The sequence below is a fragment of the Urocampus carinirostris genome, chromosome 12 (assembly GCF_059441175.1).
Source record: "Urocampus carinirostris isolate Australia breed hairy pipefish chromosome 12, RoL_Ucar_1.0, whole genome shotgun sequence".
Taxonomy (NCBI): Eukaryota; Metazoa; Chordata; class Actinopteri; order Syngnathiformes; family Syngnathidae; genus Urocampus; species Urocampus carinirostris.
This window is the reverse complement of record NC_142360.1, coordinates 15,317,927-15,332,942: the sequence shown is the minus strand read 5'-3', so window position 1 is coordinate 15,332,942 and position 15,016 is coordinate 15,317,927. Positions and strand designations below refer to the sequence as shown.

At 38.2% G+C, this 15,016-nt stretch overlaps 1 protein-coding gene across 1 annotated transcript; it reads left to right on the top strand.

Moving 5' to 3' along the window:
- The first annotated feature begins 2,269 nt into the window (after positions 1-2,269).
- tbc1d7 (TBC1 domain family, member 7) lies at positions 2,270-11,428 on the top strand. Its single transcript, XM_088349410.1, has 8 exons — positions 2,270-2,804; positions 4,982-5,110; positions 7,056-7,136; positions 7,258-7,448; positions 7,571-7,708; positions 9,634-9,779; positions 10,791-10,920; positions 10,991-11,428. The coding sequence occupies exons 2-8, from the start codon at positions 4,999-5,001 to the stop codon at positions 11,099-11,101; spliced, it is 909 nt and encodes a 302-aa protein (XP_088205536.1). The 5' UTR covers positions 2,270-2,804; positions 4,982-4,998; the 3' UTR covers positions 11,102-11,428.
- The last annotated feature ends 3,588 nt before the right edge of the window (positions 11,429-15,016 follow it).

Sequence of the window (15,016 nt, the reverse complement as noted above, 5' to 3'; positions counted from 1 at the left end):
AGGATAAACTCTACATTGAGTGTATTATTAGAATATATGTTACATATCACTGCATTAACACTGGAGATCAAAATTAGAGAGCAACATATAAAAACGGAATCATTTTGAATAATACCACTGCTCAACAATTTAAAGATATTTTGTTGTGTGTATACCATTCGACTGCAACATTTTTTTCACAAAATGATTTAAGGCAGGGTAACACGGCGGTGCAGTGGTTAGCGCGTGTGCGGCACAGTTCTGAGGTTGTGAGATCAAACCTCCTGTGAGGAGTTTGCGTGTTCTCCCCGTGCTTGTGTGGGTTTCCTCCAGGCACTTCGGTTTCCTCCCACATTCCAAAAACATGCATGTCAGGTTAATTGGCCGGTCCAAATTGTCCCCAGGTGTGAATGAGCAAGCGAATTGTCTGTCTCTGTGTGCCCTGCGATTGGCTGCCAACCAATTCAGGGTGTTCCCTTCCCACTGCCCGAAGATAGCTGGGATGGGGACCAGCACCCCCGCGACCCTACTTAGGATAAGCGGTGCAGATAATGGATGGATGGATTAAAGGCATGTCACACCAAAAATATTTTTCAGAAAACGTCCCGATTAAAATTAAAGAACACACTGATCAAAATTAGAGAAAAACAATGACTGTGGCATGTAAAAACAATTCTGAATGTTACAGCAGTCTGCTATTAATAGGAAGTGTACAGGCCTCTGCTCTGAATGACTTCAGCACATCTGTGGCCAAAGGATTGCCACTGGTCTCCCACACTGCTCTGGTTAGATTCTGGTCTATTATTCTTCCAACCTCCCCCAGAGTTCAGTGATTGTAGTGGGTTTCTTGACCATAAATAAGTCGTCACCAAGGATTTTCCAGAGGTTTTCTATTGGGTTTAGAACAGGACTTTGGGCAGGCCTTGCCATTAATTCAATGTTTTTACCTTCAAGAACATTCTTCACCCGTTTTGCTGTGCGACATGGAAATTTGACCTGCATGAAGACTGCAGGCTGATTGGTCGATAAAAGCAAGTAAGGAACTATGTGCTGTTGAAGAAGGTTCTGATACACAATTGCATCCACTCTACCTTTTATCTGTACAAGAGGCCCATCTCCTGCTGCAGAAAACATGCCCCAAACCATGCCACTTCCTCCTCCCCCTTATCTTTGACTTTTTTATACACAATGGGTTAAGTCATTCTTCAACGTGTCACCGAACAGCATGCTTCCCATCAGTCCCAAACATCTATTTTCAGTAGGGACGTGGGGGTGCTGGAGCCCATCCCTGCTATTTTTGGGCATTGGGCAGGAAACACCCTGAACTGGTTGCCAGCCAGTCGCAGGGCACAGAGACAGACAACTCACTCGCACATTCACACGTTGGACAAGTTGGACAGGCTAATTGACCTAGCATGGATGTTTTTGGAATGTGCCCGAGAAACCCCACGCAAGCACGGGGAGAACATGCAAACTCCACACAGAAAGGCTGGTACCTGGATTTGACCTCAGAACAGTGTTGTTAATGCGCTAACCACTCAGTCGCCGTGCCGCTCACTAAATAATACTTAAACTTAAACTTAAAGTTTAACACTATGGCGACAAACGATCTCCCCTGCCCTCCCGCATGTTTGAGACTCCTGCCTTAGACTCTCAACCCACCGGGTCTTACGAAATTGTAAGAAATATACAGTAATGCTCACTAGTTAAAGCACTCACAAAAAAGTACCAGAGAAAATGCACTTTTCTTTAAAAAACCGAATCAAAATTGCAATTCAGGTGAGAAAAATTGCAAAAAGGTTTTGTTCGAAATCGTTTAGCCCTACTATACATAGACAGGTGCATACCTGTCAACATGTACGGTTTTGCCGTACAAAGTACATCTATTATGCATTTTAAGACCTGTACGACGTACAAGAAAATCTGTACGGAAAAACGCAAATTTGTCAATTGTGGGTACCATACCGCCTGGGGATATCCCATCATGCATCGTTCCGAAAAAAAAATATATATATGGTGTATGATTATTTTGAATTTTGTATGGGAAAATACGACAGTTTGTACGGGCATGGAGCCGTGGAGGTTGACAGGTATGCAGATGTCAAGAGACATATATCTATTTATCTAATTTATATGCATGGACTAGTTACAATATTCTAACAGCACACATTCACGTTATTTTTGAATTGATTATAAACCTTTGTTTTTAAGTATTTCATTATCGTGGATAAGTATACATTACCTGTATACGTATTCCATAATGTATTTTTATTTTGAAAGGGCAACCCGGACGTAAATGCACGCTCAAGTTGAGACTAACAAATATTTTAGCATTTAGCATGGAGCAGCGTGACGTTAACACATCCTTTTGTTTTAAATGTGACTGAAAGTTAAAGTCGGGGAATAACAGCCCTTTTTTGTAACTATACTGAGCGTGCGCCAACGGAAAACGATTCGACTGTAACGAACAAATAGCTTTAGAGATGCGCAAAAAGGATAGAAGTGGATTGTGACAGCATCGAGGCATGTCACCTTCTGCCCTGGTGAAATGACAACACCAAACTAGTAATCGTTTTAAGGTTTCACAACGGAAAACTCAAATTTGCATTGTTAAAACAAGCGGAAAGGATCGAACGTTTTCATAAATGAACATTTGACACAACGTAATGCGGAATTGCTGGAAAAGCAGGGAAACATTCACGACAAATGTTTGACACACTGTATTATTTTCATTAAATTAAACGGAACGGCAAAGCAAACCAAAGTCATCAGGAACATTGCGGAACTGGACAAGTATCAAGTATCATCGTAAACCAAACTGTAAGGTATGAACATCTTTTCAAAGTACACTGAACTGTTAAAACGGGTAACATTGAACTTTGAATCATCTTACAATCATGACTCAAGTACTCATTCGTTTACATCTACAACTGACAACGACACAGTTTAAATGGCTGATTATGATAAACTGGAATTGAGAACATTTAAATATACTCATCGTAATCTATGGAATTTGGAAAAGGAGATAAATCCGGACTATAATTTCTTCTAAAAATTAGACAGACAGGCATAAAGAAAGAGAGACAAGAAGAATAAAAATATATATAACAGAAAAAATTAAGAGAGAAAAATAGAAACAGAAAAAAATAGAGGAATAAAGAGACAGAAAATGTGTGTTTCCCTTCCCAAGGTTTCATTTTCCTCATATTGACGTTTTTGAGTTTTCCCTTGCCCTCATGTAGGTTTTAGATTAGGGCATGGTGTAATAATAGTCTGTTGTTTGAAATAATCTGTGGTCTGTGCAGCCCTTTTAGACTCCTTGTCATTAAGGGCTATACAAATAAACATGACTTGACTTTATTATCAGTGACTGATATTAATATCAAGCCTTTGCACACACGTGACAACCATGACGGACCACAGTAAACCATAGTAAACAGTGGGTATAGCCAGTAAACGGTGAGTAACAACAAAAAAGCTAAACTTTTCAACACAATTGGCAATGCCTAGTATGGCTGCTCCATTAATCGAAATTTAATTGATATTGCGATGTGACGTAGTGCGATTGTGTTATTACACCTCGCTGCGGTTGAACCTTGTATAAGCAGACAGAAACCTTAACAAATCACATTAGAAGAAGGTGCTGTATTCTTAATAAAGCATCTCAATATGATTAACCCTCACGTTGTCTTAATTCCAGGGATTTTTTATACAGCTTACATGGAAATATGAATTAAAACAAAATTTTACATTATTACTCCTGGGACCAATCAAGGAAATGAACATTAAAAGCAAAATAAAATATAATTCCAGGTTTTTTTCTGTGTTTTTATATTTTTTTATATTAACATTTAAATACAAAAAAACATAAATGGGATTTCAGAAATGCTAACATTGTAAACTCTTTCCTCACTGAGACATTTCTAAAAAAGCAAAAGTGTTGCTGTATAAAACAGTGTATAGACACCACTTCACAAATTACAGGCCTGCCTTATTACTTCCACAATTTTCCAAAATACTGGAAAACATATTTAACAGATTAATTTTTTTATTGATGAGCATTAATTAATCTGAAGGTCAATACAGATTCAGATCCAACAGTTCAACATCACTAGCATTAAATTGAATCAATTTAGGAAATTACAAACACAATAGACCAAAAACAGTATGCAGTCAGAATATTCATAGATTTTAGAAAATTATTTGCCACGACCAATCCTAATGTATTAACGTTATGGGATAGTACTGCACTGGGTGAGGAGTTACTTAGGGGACAGAAAGCAATATGTGAAGTTGGTAGTGGATACATAGTCATCCATAAACATTGCTTGTGGTGCCCCCCAGGGGTTAGCACTGAGTCCTAAACTGTTTGACCTTTATATAAGTGACATTTGTAAAGTATCAAAGATTTTATAGTTAGTAAGCTTTGCCGACAAAAATGTTTTGCTCTGATGGAGATTTAAATGTATTACTGGAGCCAGTCACTGCTGAAATATGGAAATTAAAGAGTTGATTTTATGGGAACAAGTTATATTTAGATGAAACTACTGTAATGCGATTTTTAGTTATTTTAAAGACATGGACAAACAACCTGTCAAATAAAGTTTATAGAATTGACTCAATACTGTCCTGCAGCTTTCCCTCCTTGCCCTCCTACAAAGTTAAGGGGGGTATCACAGCTAAGATAGTGCCGAGGTGATTGACTGGTTACAATCCGGTGTCGTCGTATGTAGCACATTCAGGGACTGCTTAAATGTGTGGGAAAACAAGAACTATTGTGCATGAAAAATCAACTGGTGGGTATTTCAACCTAGGTTACATATGCTTCTTCCGACTCCTTTTCGGACATGTTACGTTACATCGTTTCGTTTTTTAACTTCTTTTATGTATGAAAATGAGATTCATTCATGCAAGGTGAGAGTGTTGCAACTGTTAGCATCACTGGCCTCTCTTTTTTCAGTGGCAGCTTGTTTATCCTTAAATGTGTGATTGGTTTGGTCAGGTGAAATTCTCATCATTATGGCTGAAGACCCTCAGAGAAACTTTCGCTCTGCTTACTACGAGAAAGTTGGCTTTAGAGGCGTGGAGGAGAAAAAGTCTTTGGAAATTCTGCTGAAGGATAACCCACTCGGTAAGAAACAATTTACGTTATGTCAATTATGAAACACTGAGTGGACAACTAGAAGGAAATTTGTAGGGACGGTGTGTAATATTCAGCGACTCCTAGTGCTAAAAAGACTTAATTCAAAAAATAAAAATATTGATTTAAATAATAATAATTTAAATAATATTTCCCTTTTATTTTCTCTGTTATTGTATGTGTTTGTCTTGCTGTCGGTCACCCCTCTTGAGGGATATGGCCAAGGTAGATAAATAGACGGATAGATAGAAATAATAAGGAAAAATACATGAACTATCCTATATAAACTTGTATATTTTTTCGATATTCGTAAGTCAACAAATTTTTATTTATTTGAAATAACATGAGCTTCACATAGAGGAAGCTGACATAATTGTCCGACATCTTGCTGCTACGGGTTCTGCCAAAATAAAAAACTGAGTACAAAAACTGAAATAAAAATATTGCAGGTTTGTCAATTTGAGTCTTTGTAGTTTGTCATCTTCCTTGCGCTTGGTAACACTCGTTTTAGGTTGCATTACACCAGGTGTCTCCAACGTGGTGCCCGCAGGCACCAGGGTTTCCCCTAAGGGCAACTGATGAGCCCGGAGACATGTTCTGAAAATAGCTAATCAGTGATGGGTCATTATGATTTTCTAGTAATCATTTTCTTTTGTGGTTGACTGAGTCAATTTTAAGGTGGGACGTTTGAAGCATCCCTTATAGCAGGGGTGTCAAACTCATTTTAACTCGGGGGCCACACAATAGAACAAACATTCTGTTGGGGGCCGGACCAGTAGATTAAAGAGAAAGAAAAAGAGAGATAAAGAAATAAGAGAAAGAGGGGGGATAAAGAAAGAGAGAGAGGGGGAGAGCCTGAGAAACAAAAGAGATAAAAAGATAAAAAGTCATGAGAGAGGGGGAAAGAAAGGGAGAGGAAGAAAGAAATCTAAAGAGAAATAGAAAGACAGAAGGAGAGAAAAGAGAAAAGAAAGCACAAAGGGTAGGAAGAGAGAAAGAGAAAAGAGAGAAAAGGAAAAAAAGGAAATTAGAGCAAAATAAGTTAAAAAGACAGAGAGAGAAAGAGACAAAGAGCAACAAAGGAAGAGAAAAAGAGAGACACAGAGTGAAAGAGACAGAGAGTGGGAGAAAAGGAGTGGAAAGAGAGAGAGAGAGAGAGAGAAATAAATACAAATGCAGTGTCTTTGTGAGAAGCACCATTCTTTAGCAACATCAAGTTGACATATTTCAACCTGCAGCTTGTTTTTATCTTGTGCTTCTCTGAGTGTTGTCTCACGGGCCGGATTCAATCCTTTAGTGGGCCTGATCTGGCCCGCGGGCCGCCACTTTGACACCTGTGCCTTATAGAGTAAATAGTCTATTTTCATTTTTTTTTGGTTCGGGTTCGCGCCCCGGCCGAGTCATTCCTAAGACTTAAAAAGTGGTCGGCGGCGCCCTCTCTTGGCTGCGGCTGCATCGGGTCAGATGCAATCGACATTTCGTTCTGTGTACATTGTTACACAGAATGACAATACAAGGAAATTATTATTATTATTATTTTAGGTATGGGTTTACTTGCCTGAGTTCAAAGAGCCTTTCTAATTTGTTTTCCACTGCGCCAATATTCTTTTCTATTACTTTTAGCAACACTGTAAGGGACGCGGAACACATTACAAAGCATGAAAGGGGGATTGTAGAGTGATTTCATGGTCGTCCCCCGTGATTTTTTTGTTAGTGCAGCATGAAAATGGTGAAAGTAAGAAAGAGCTGTTCTACTTTATATTTTTAAATTTATTTTTAACCAGTTTTCTGCAGTGAATAATGTCAATGGTAACCGATTTTCTGAAAGTTATACACTGCCCCTTTAAAGGCATTTGTGATCATCATGAATTTATATTCTTGTTGTCCATCATCACTCATGCAATCAGTCATCCTATTTAAATCTACACTCCGACAGATCTTGAGAAACTGAGCACCTTCAGTCAACGTTTTCCCCTCCCTTCCATGTACAGGGTCCATGTATGGAAGGTTTTGTTAGGTAAGAAAACACTTTGTGAGACTGAACAAATACTGGCACTCAGAAAGACCGTCCGAGTAAATAACTGCTTGGATTATTTTTGAATGTACTGCAACAATGCCTACTGTTGTTTGTTCTTCAGGCATCCTGCCACCCCACAGTGACTCTCACGCGCTGGTTGGAAAATACAGAAAGGAGCAGTACCAAGACATCATGGAGGCTCTTGAAGTGATGAGATACATCAAGTCCTCCACACCTTCCACCCATGTGTACTTGCGTATGTTCCAGCTGGAAAGCCAAATTCTGCCACGCTGCTCTGAAATGTCTTCACCGGTAAAATTAGCTGCCATTGCGTTGTTCATAATCTGTATTTATTGTGTGTCAGCAGCTGATTGAAAATAATCAGTATGAATTACAAGCGATGTGTTCACTTGAATTATCAATTTGGTTTTCAGGTTAAAGAGAACGAGGACTTCTTGTTCATGAGTCAAGCAATGGAGGAGATTATTGAGGATCCTGTTGACTGCTATTGGATCATTAAAAGTTTTATAAATCAGTTCCACGTCAAGTTTGGAGACTCGCTTCCACATCTTGTAAGTGTCAAAACTTTAAAGCCTATATTAACAGAGAACGTCCAGGTTCCTTGTTCTGTTGTACAGACGCTGCCCGACTTACGAACGAGTTAGGTTCTGGATGATTGTTCCTAAGTTGAATTTGTCCACAAGTTGCTCCGGCGCTATATTTTGTAGGTTTAAGGTTTGTATAAGTATGTTTAAGGCTTTTATAAGTAACCTGTATTGTTTTGTACTAAAAAATAAACTTTTCATAAAATAATATTCTCTATAAAGATAAATAAAGTGAGGTTTAACTTACTATTGGGAGATAAGCTTCAAGAGGTCCTCCTCTGTGGTAAAAAGTGGTCGAAAAAAAAGTATTCCGTTCCATTTTCTCAACCGCATCAAGCTTTCTTATTCCACTTTCATTTCAAAAGAAACGGCTCACCTCTTCTTAGCACTTTACACCAACCATATTGAATGGTTGCATGAGATATTGAACAGTAAAAATGTCGAAGTACTTAGCGCGCTGGAGATACAGTATAGAATGTTTGCTCACTAATTAGGAAGAGGAACCGGATTTCTTCTTCAGAGTGGATGCTGGGTGAGCTCTCAGAGACACACGCCGGTAGCAGTGGAAAGAAGCGCATCAAGCATTCTTATTCCACTTTCATTTCAAATAAACGGCTTGCCTATTTTTTACACTTTACACCAACCATATTGAATGGATGCACAAGATATTATACAATGAAAATGCCAAAGTGATTGTTTAAGTGTAAAATTTGAGGTGCACATGAATGTCAGTAGGGTGACAAATGTCGCGAGAGTTGGTGAAAGGGTGTAGGGGTCTCATCAGTGACCCTCACCGCAGTATATATCCACCCCAGGGCCGACGTCGATGTCGCACTAAAAGGATTAGCAAGCGCTATATCCAAGTACGAAAATACTTGGATAGATAAGTACTACTTTTTTTCACCGAAATCTGGAACAACTGCGTCTGCCATATTTGCCAAGAGACTGTGGCTGTTTTAAAGACTATAACATCAAGAGGCACTGTCATTTGAAACATGCTGACTGGAAACAAGAGCTGTGAAAACGTGAAACAACTGGAAGCTTTTTTAACAACACCAACGCGCATTTTCACAAGCCCCTTGAGTCAAATGAAAATCCTACATAGGCAGGTTACGAGGTCGCAATGCTGATCGCCTAGCACTGCAGACCTTTCAGGGAGGGTGAATTAATTAGAGTTTTCAAAGAATGCACGGTTGACTAGTTGGCCCGGTTGACTAGTTGGGGTGGGCTTACCAAATCTGACCCGCTTTCTGGAAAGTTTGGACACCCCTGCTTTAGGCTGACTCTATTTGAAGTACCCTTTTGCTGTTGTATCTCAATAAATAAGAATTTTGTTAATTTCTTAATAATTATTTAATAATAGTTAAAAAGACAAACATGTAAAATAATATATAGGGATTGTTATTTGTTAAAAATATTTTTGATAATTATAGCTCCCATGTAATGTCCCCCGCCCTACATATGACAATACATTAATGAAGTTAAAATTTCAAATTTCTACCAAATGCTGCAAATATTTGGAAGTTTCCATGACAGTTTATATCAAATTAAGAAATATACATTTTTTATTATAACTAAATAAATTAATTTAAATTAAAAAAGCAATCCTCATTTTGGTATTAAACAATGTTGACTGTACAGTGGTTATTCATGGTAAATTTCTGCCATCTGCTGGACTGCTGTAGCAAAAACAGGTTTGAATTGTGGTTTTCTACATTGTCTATGAACCACTTTCAAATTAAAAATGGCGCTTTTAAGTGCTACTACAGACAATTCTCTATCCATCCTGAAAAATAGTTTCCAATTGATGGCACCTCTGTTGAGTCTCTGGTCTTCCAATGGAAGAGATTTTACTCATCAGCTGTCATTCTGTATCATCATTGCTGTTGTAGCCAAAGAGCTTGGAGCACTACCTGAATCAGGAGGAGCCAGGCCTGCTCAACCATTTGAAGAACAGCGGCGCTTTACTGCAACTTCCGTACAACCTCTGGTTCAGGCGCTGCTTTGCTGGATGTCTGCCAGAGTCCAGTTTGCAACGGTGAGCGCATTAAAAAACAAACTCACAACACAGGTTTAAATGACATTCGCAGTCTAGGAAATTCTAATGTTAGTGTAAATTCCAGACGACTTGGCTTGTTCATCAAGAAGTCCTTGTTCTCTTTAACCTGAAAACCAAATTGATAATTCAAGTGAACACATAGCTTGTAATTCATACTGATTATTTTCAATCAGCTGCTGACATTAGCAGATTTAAGCTTCATGCTCAAATTTAAGAACAAACTTAATTTTGTCTTTGTACAAGCCGCACCAGATTTTAAACCAAAGACATAAAAAACAACAAATTCAGGTCCAATTGTTTGACATTTTAAGCCCGGCACAACCCTTGCGCTAACCGCGTACAGAATTTGACATCGACGCCTTTGGCTGCCCAACGGCGCTGTCTCCCTGCACACATGATGTTGCTATCTTCTGTGTCTTTTGCAGTTCTGCTTCCAGTTGTTCACATCAAATGTTTTCTGATCATGTGTCACATTAAGATGGTGATTTCAAAGACGAACACATATTTAGTACTGTGCCAAAAGAAAAAGCAAATGAGGGCAGCGTCGTGTAAAATGTGACCCCTATATTTTTAGACAACAGCGCCAGGGCAACCATACCGAGCAGAATAGTGCCAAATTGCAACCCAGACATAATTTTTGTGCTTTTGTCATTGTTAATTGCCACAGCACTGGACCAAATGGCATTTTTTTATCGTTGTATTTAAAGCGCATGCTCACCGGGTAACTTGTCGCTTTCTTTGATGCAGCCATGAAAAAAAATCCTCACTGTTTAAAATGTAGCCACTTGTAGCCTGGAATTTACTGTTCTCCTCCAAAAGGAAAATGACCTAGGATGTGTAAAATATAACCGCATAGTTTTTTTAGTAGTGAACATTGCTTGTAAAAAGACTAGACGTGGTACTCTAGAATAAACGAGATAAACACGTAATAGACTTAAAAGAAAAAAAATATTAGGGGAAATATTTACAATTTATTGTTTTGTTTGCAAGTGTATGGGACAAGGTGATCAGTGGTTCCTGCAAGATCCTAGTGTTTGTGGCCCTGGAAATCCTTCTGAGCTACAAAATTGTGTTGCTGGGTATCAGCCGATCAGAGGGCATCGTCAAGTTTCTGTGCAATGTAAGTCAATTGCTGCGCTGCGTGCTAACATGAACGTTGCATTATCTTCATACTTTGTGTTTCTTTTCAGATACCACAGGAGAACACTGATGCCATCGTAACTAAAGCAATTGATCTATGGCACAAATACAGTGTTCCCTCGCTTTTCGTTGGTGATACCTTCCAAGCCCCTCCTCGATGAGTGAATATCTGCTCAGTAGAGGTTACGTTTTTGAAAATAATTTTTCTGAATTCACATTTTCTAGTGAGCCTTTATAAATCCCCCAACAAGGTTCACATAATTCTCAATACATTTAGGCCCTTTTTGGCTTAATCTATCAATTATTTTGTCAACAAATGCCGTCATGAAATGAATGTTGTTTTTTTTTCCATTTCAAACACTGTATTTTAAAATGTTATTTTTTCTAGATATTGTTCAAGAAAATGAAATTGATTTTTTTGTCACTGGTTTGGCAAATAAAATGATATGCCATTGTTATTGTACTTAAATAAATGAATCCGAACTATTCATCCATCCATTATCTGTACCGCTCATCCTCAGTAGGGTCGCGGGGGTGTTGGAGCCCATCCCAGCTATCTTCGGGCAGTGGACAGGGGACACCTTGAACTGCTTGCCAGCCAGTCGCAGGGCACACAGAGACAGACAACTCACTCGCTCATTCAAACCTAGGGAAAATTTGGACCAGCCAATCAACCTGAGATGCATGTTTTTGAAACGTGGGAGGAAACCGGAGTGCCCAGAGGAAACCTACGCAAGCACGGGGAAGTTGCGGAAGCTGCACTTGAACCATGAGCTTCTGCACCGGTGTGCCGCTTCACATCCGAACTAATCACTTTTAATTAACCCTCAATAAATTCCTTTTTTTCAACAAACCTTACTTTTGCATTTTCACTCTTTGTATTTGTCAATATTTTGTTAAAAATGTGGACTGAGCAATATCAGAGATATTTTCAAATATATAAACATACAATTTTGTTTCTGATCTCAGCAAAATATTTTGTTTTAATTCCCCAAAAATGTTGAAAGACTAGACGGTAGAAGATTTATTGTCCAGTAGCTGTGATATGAAGGATTTCTTATGTAAACGCACTTTATTATGATAATTCAAAAAGACTAGAATGAATTCTGTATTTGATTAGTTGTTGAGTATTCATAATTGCACCTCATCACTTTGTTTATGAAATGTACTTTACTTTAGAAATAAATCCTTTATGTTTCTGCGTTTATAAATGTGGAAAAACAAGGCCAGCATGATGAATTTGCAGACACCATGCCAGTGTCCGAACAGGAGTTCATATTCATCAGGCTGTATGTGCACAGAGAGGTAAGAGTTGTGCATCATCATTTATAACTGCGGTTGCACTATTCTCTTTTGTGGAAAAAAAAAAGAATACTGCTATCTCACTCATCATAATAAGCTTCACCTTTCTAAGCTCGGCATCCGGACAAACCTAAGTAGATAAGGTTCTATTGACAATGAAAAAAGTTTGTTCCTCGTGCAAGTAACCCCTTTTTCTATTATGCCTAAAGTTGTGGACAGTTTGTAGTAGGGCTTGCTTTAAAACGATACCCAGCGCATTTTGTTTTGTACTTAGGTTTCTTCATTTTCCTCATGTTGAGGTTTTTGAGTTTTTCCTTGCCTTCATGTAGGTTTTAGATCAAGGGATGGTGTAATAATACTGTAGTTTGCAAAAAATGTAGTCCTTGCAACACTTTGAGACTCCTTGTGATTAAGGGCTATGCAAATTAATTTGACTTGACTTGTCTTTGTTTCTCGCTTTCATTCAGCATTGCTAATTGTGCTTCTGCGCTAAAATGGAGCCTAGTGTGGGCATATCAAGGAATGCAACCTGTGTTGACAATTAAAAGGGAGAATGCAGTGCAGCACCCTATTCATACAGACAGACGCAACAAAGATTGCTGCACGTTGATGATTTATACCTCTTATGTTCCTTTAACTGTCTACCAAAGGGCTCTTCTTAGTTCTTTTTGTGTATAACCAAATGGGTAATTTCAGTTCAGAGCTTTTAAAATGCCCTAAGTGATGCTCCAGCATGTTCAGGCATATTTTGGCTTTTGTTTAATCAAAAGAGAAACTATTTTGAACGGAAAGGTCATAATGATGAACCAAACAAGGAGAAGAAATTAGATACATGTCTCTAGGAAACTTCCCACATATAGAAGACTCATTGACGCAATTGTTCTGCTTTACAAAACACATTTAAAAAGTCACTCACTTTGTTATTTACAAGTCTAGCGATTCTGTACACGAAAGCAAATAGCTTGGCAACACACACGCACCTTAAAAACACTGGTGCACTTACATACAAAACAATTTAAAACCAACTGTAAACAAAAAAAACAACAAAAAAAGGGTACAGAACAATCGCTACAGTCTTTTTTTGCCCATATTTTTTCAAGCGATGAAGTTGTTGAATAATTACAGGGTGTACTTCTGTCAAATTGTATTCACCAGTTTTTAAAATGCCTCAATTCTGTAAAAGGGACAGTGTGTATTTTTTGATGACCAGATTGTGTAGTACAACTGAAAACGAGTGCAGAAAAATTGCAAGGAAGAACACAAGCTAGGGAGACTCTAGGTAACTGAACTGCACAATTATCTTCAATTTTCTTTTTTGCCCAGTCTTTTTACTTTATGGGGTAGCCGAAGTAGCAAGATAGCAGCAACCTTTGTCAGCTCCCAGCTCATGTTATGTATAACAAGTGCAATTTTCTCAACATGCAAGTACTTTCAAAATAATTACGTTTTTATGATAGTTAATGCAGTGTTGCTTAATATTTAAATCAATATTCTTTTTAATGAGTGAAGCTTTTTTGCCACTTGGAGGAACTAGATAACACACTGTCCCTTTAAGGTCAACTCTGATAAACATCAAACATTTCTCTAACTTGGAATTGAACGAGGTATGATTATTGCACGGATTTGCCTGGCTACGAACAGTAAACATAAACTCTCATATGGCCATTTTATTGTGATAGATTGAAGGCACATCATGTGCAATAACCAAGAATGGGGATTTATATTACCTGGCAGGCATAGGAAAGAAATAGTATTTCATATAAACAGTTTTACAGATGTAAATAAAAACAAACATATTCTTTTTGGGCAGGTCTATTTGACCAAAGACAGATCAAAAGTATTGCACAAATGGGTTTGAATCATGTTTGACTACAGGGTGTTCCAAAATGTTTATTTTTTAGGCTGCGTTTTTGACAATTTTTGTTGGAATGACCTGAAATTTTGTGTAGAAATGTTTTCAATTTTTGTGTGTAACTTTCCGCATATCCTTTCAGGTTAAGAAACAACGTTCACTTCAAAAGAAAAGGCATTTTTTATGTTAGAGTAGGCTCGGACTCAGTCACTGGAGACCTTTTACACACTGTTTGCAAAGAAAGCACAAAAAAACAAATTCAGGAGTGGGTAACAACAATTTCAGGGCTGCTAATGCACATGTAAATTGCCAGGATAGCTATGAATATCAGCAGAGACATTGGAGCAAGTTTGTGAAGGCCTCCTGCGTAGTCTTCAAAAGAGTTTTAGAAGAGCAAATCTGTGAATCCGCATTCTACAAACATCAGTTTGGCAGACTCTCAGGTAACGATTGTGATAAAAACCTTACAGGCTGAAGCTCGTTTTGGCCTTGAGAAGGTCATCAGGGAAAACGCAAAGACTTTTATGTTGAAATGTTTAGTAAACTAAAAAACACCATTTTGATAATCAGCTATTTTTAGTGGTTCAGTTCATAAAAATGTTCACAGTCTAACACGCAAAATGCATTTTCTTTCGAAGTGAACGGCATTTGTTAAAGGGGGCGTCTGCAAACTGAAATCTTGCTACCCTCTGCTGCCATCCCCTGGCTTAAAGTCATGATCACAGTCTTGGTCAGCGCATTCCTCAAGTACTAATAAAATCTTCTTTGACCATCCTGTTGGGGATTTATGTTGTTGTTTGGAGTGTATTTGAAACTGAACTTTTCTTACTTACTTTTATCATTGACAGGCTACACTAACTAAAAACCTGGGATCGAGCATGAAAACACTCTGCCCCTTCTAATCCTGCTTCCTAATGTGTTG

What these genes read in the sequence shown, in the direction of transcription:
- tbc1d7 (XM_088349410.1), top strand. Translation starts at nt 4,999, where the DNA reads ATGGCTGAAGACCCTCAGAGAAACTTTCGCTCTGCTTACTACGAGAAA. An exon ending in TGTATGGAAGGTTTTGTTAG is followed by an intron (nt 7,137 to 7,257) that starts GTAAGAAAACAC and finishes TTTGTTCTTCAG; the next exon opens with GCATCCTGCCACCCCACAGT. An exon ending in CCAGAGTCCAGTTTGCAACG is followed by an intron (nt 9,780 to 10,790) that starts GTGAGCGCATTA and finishes TTTGTTTGCAAG; the next exon opens with TGTATGGGACAAGGTGATCA.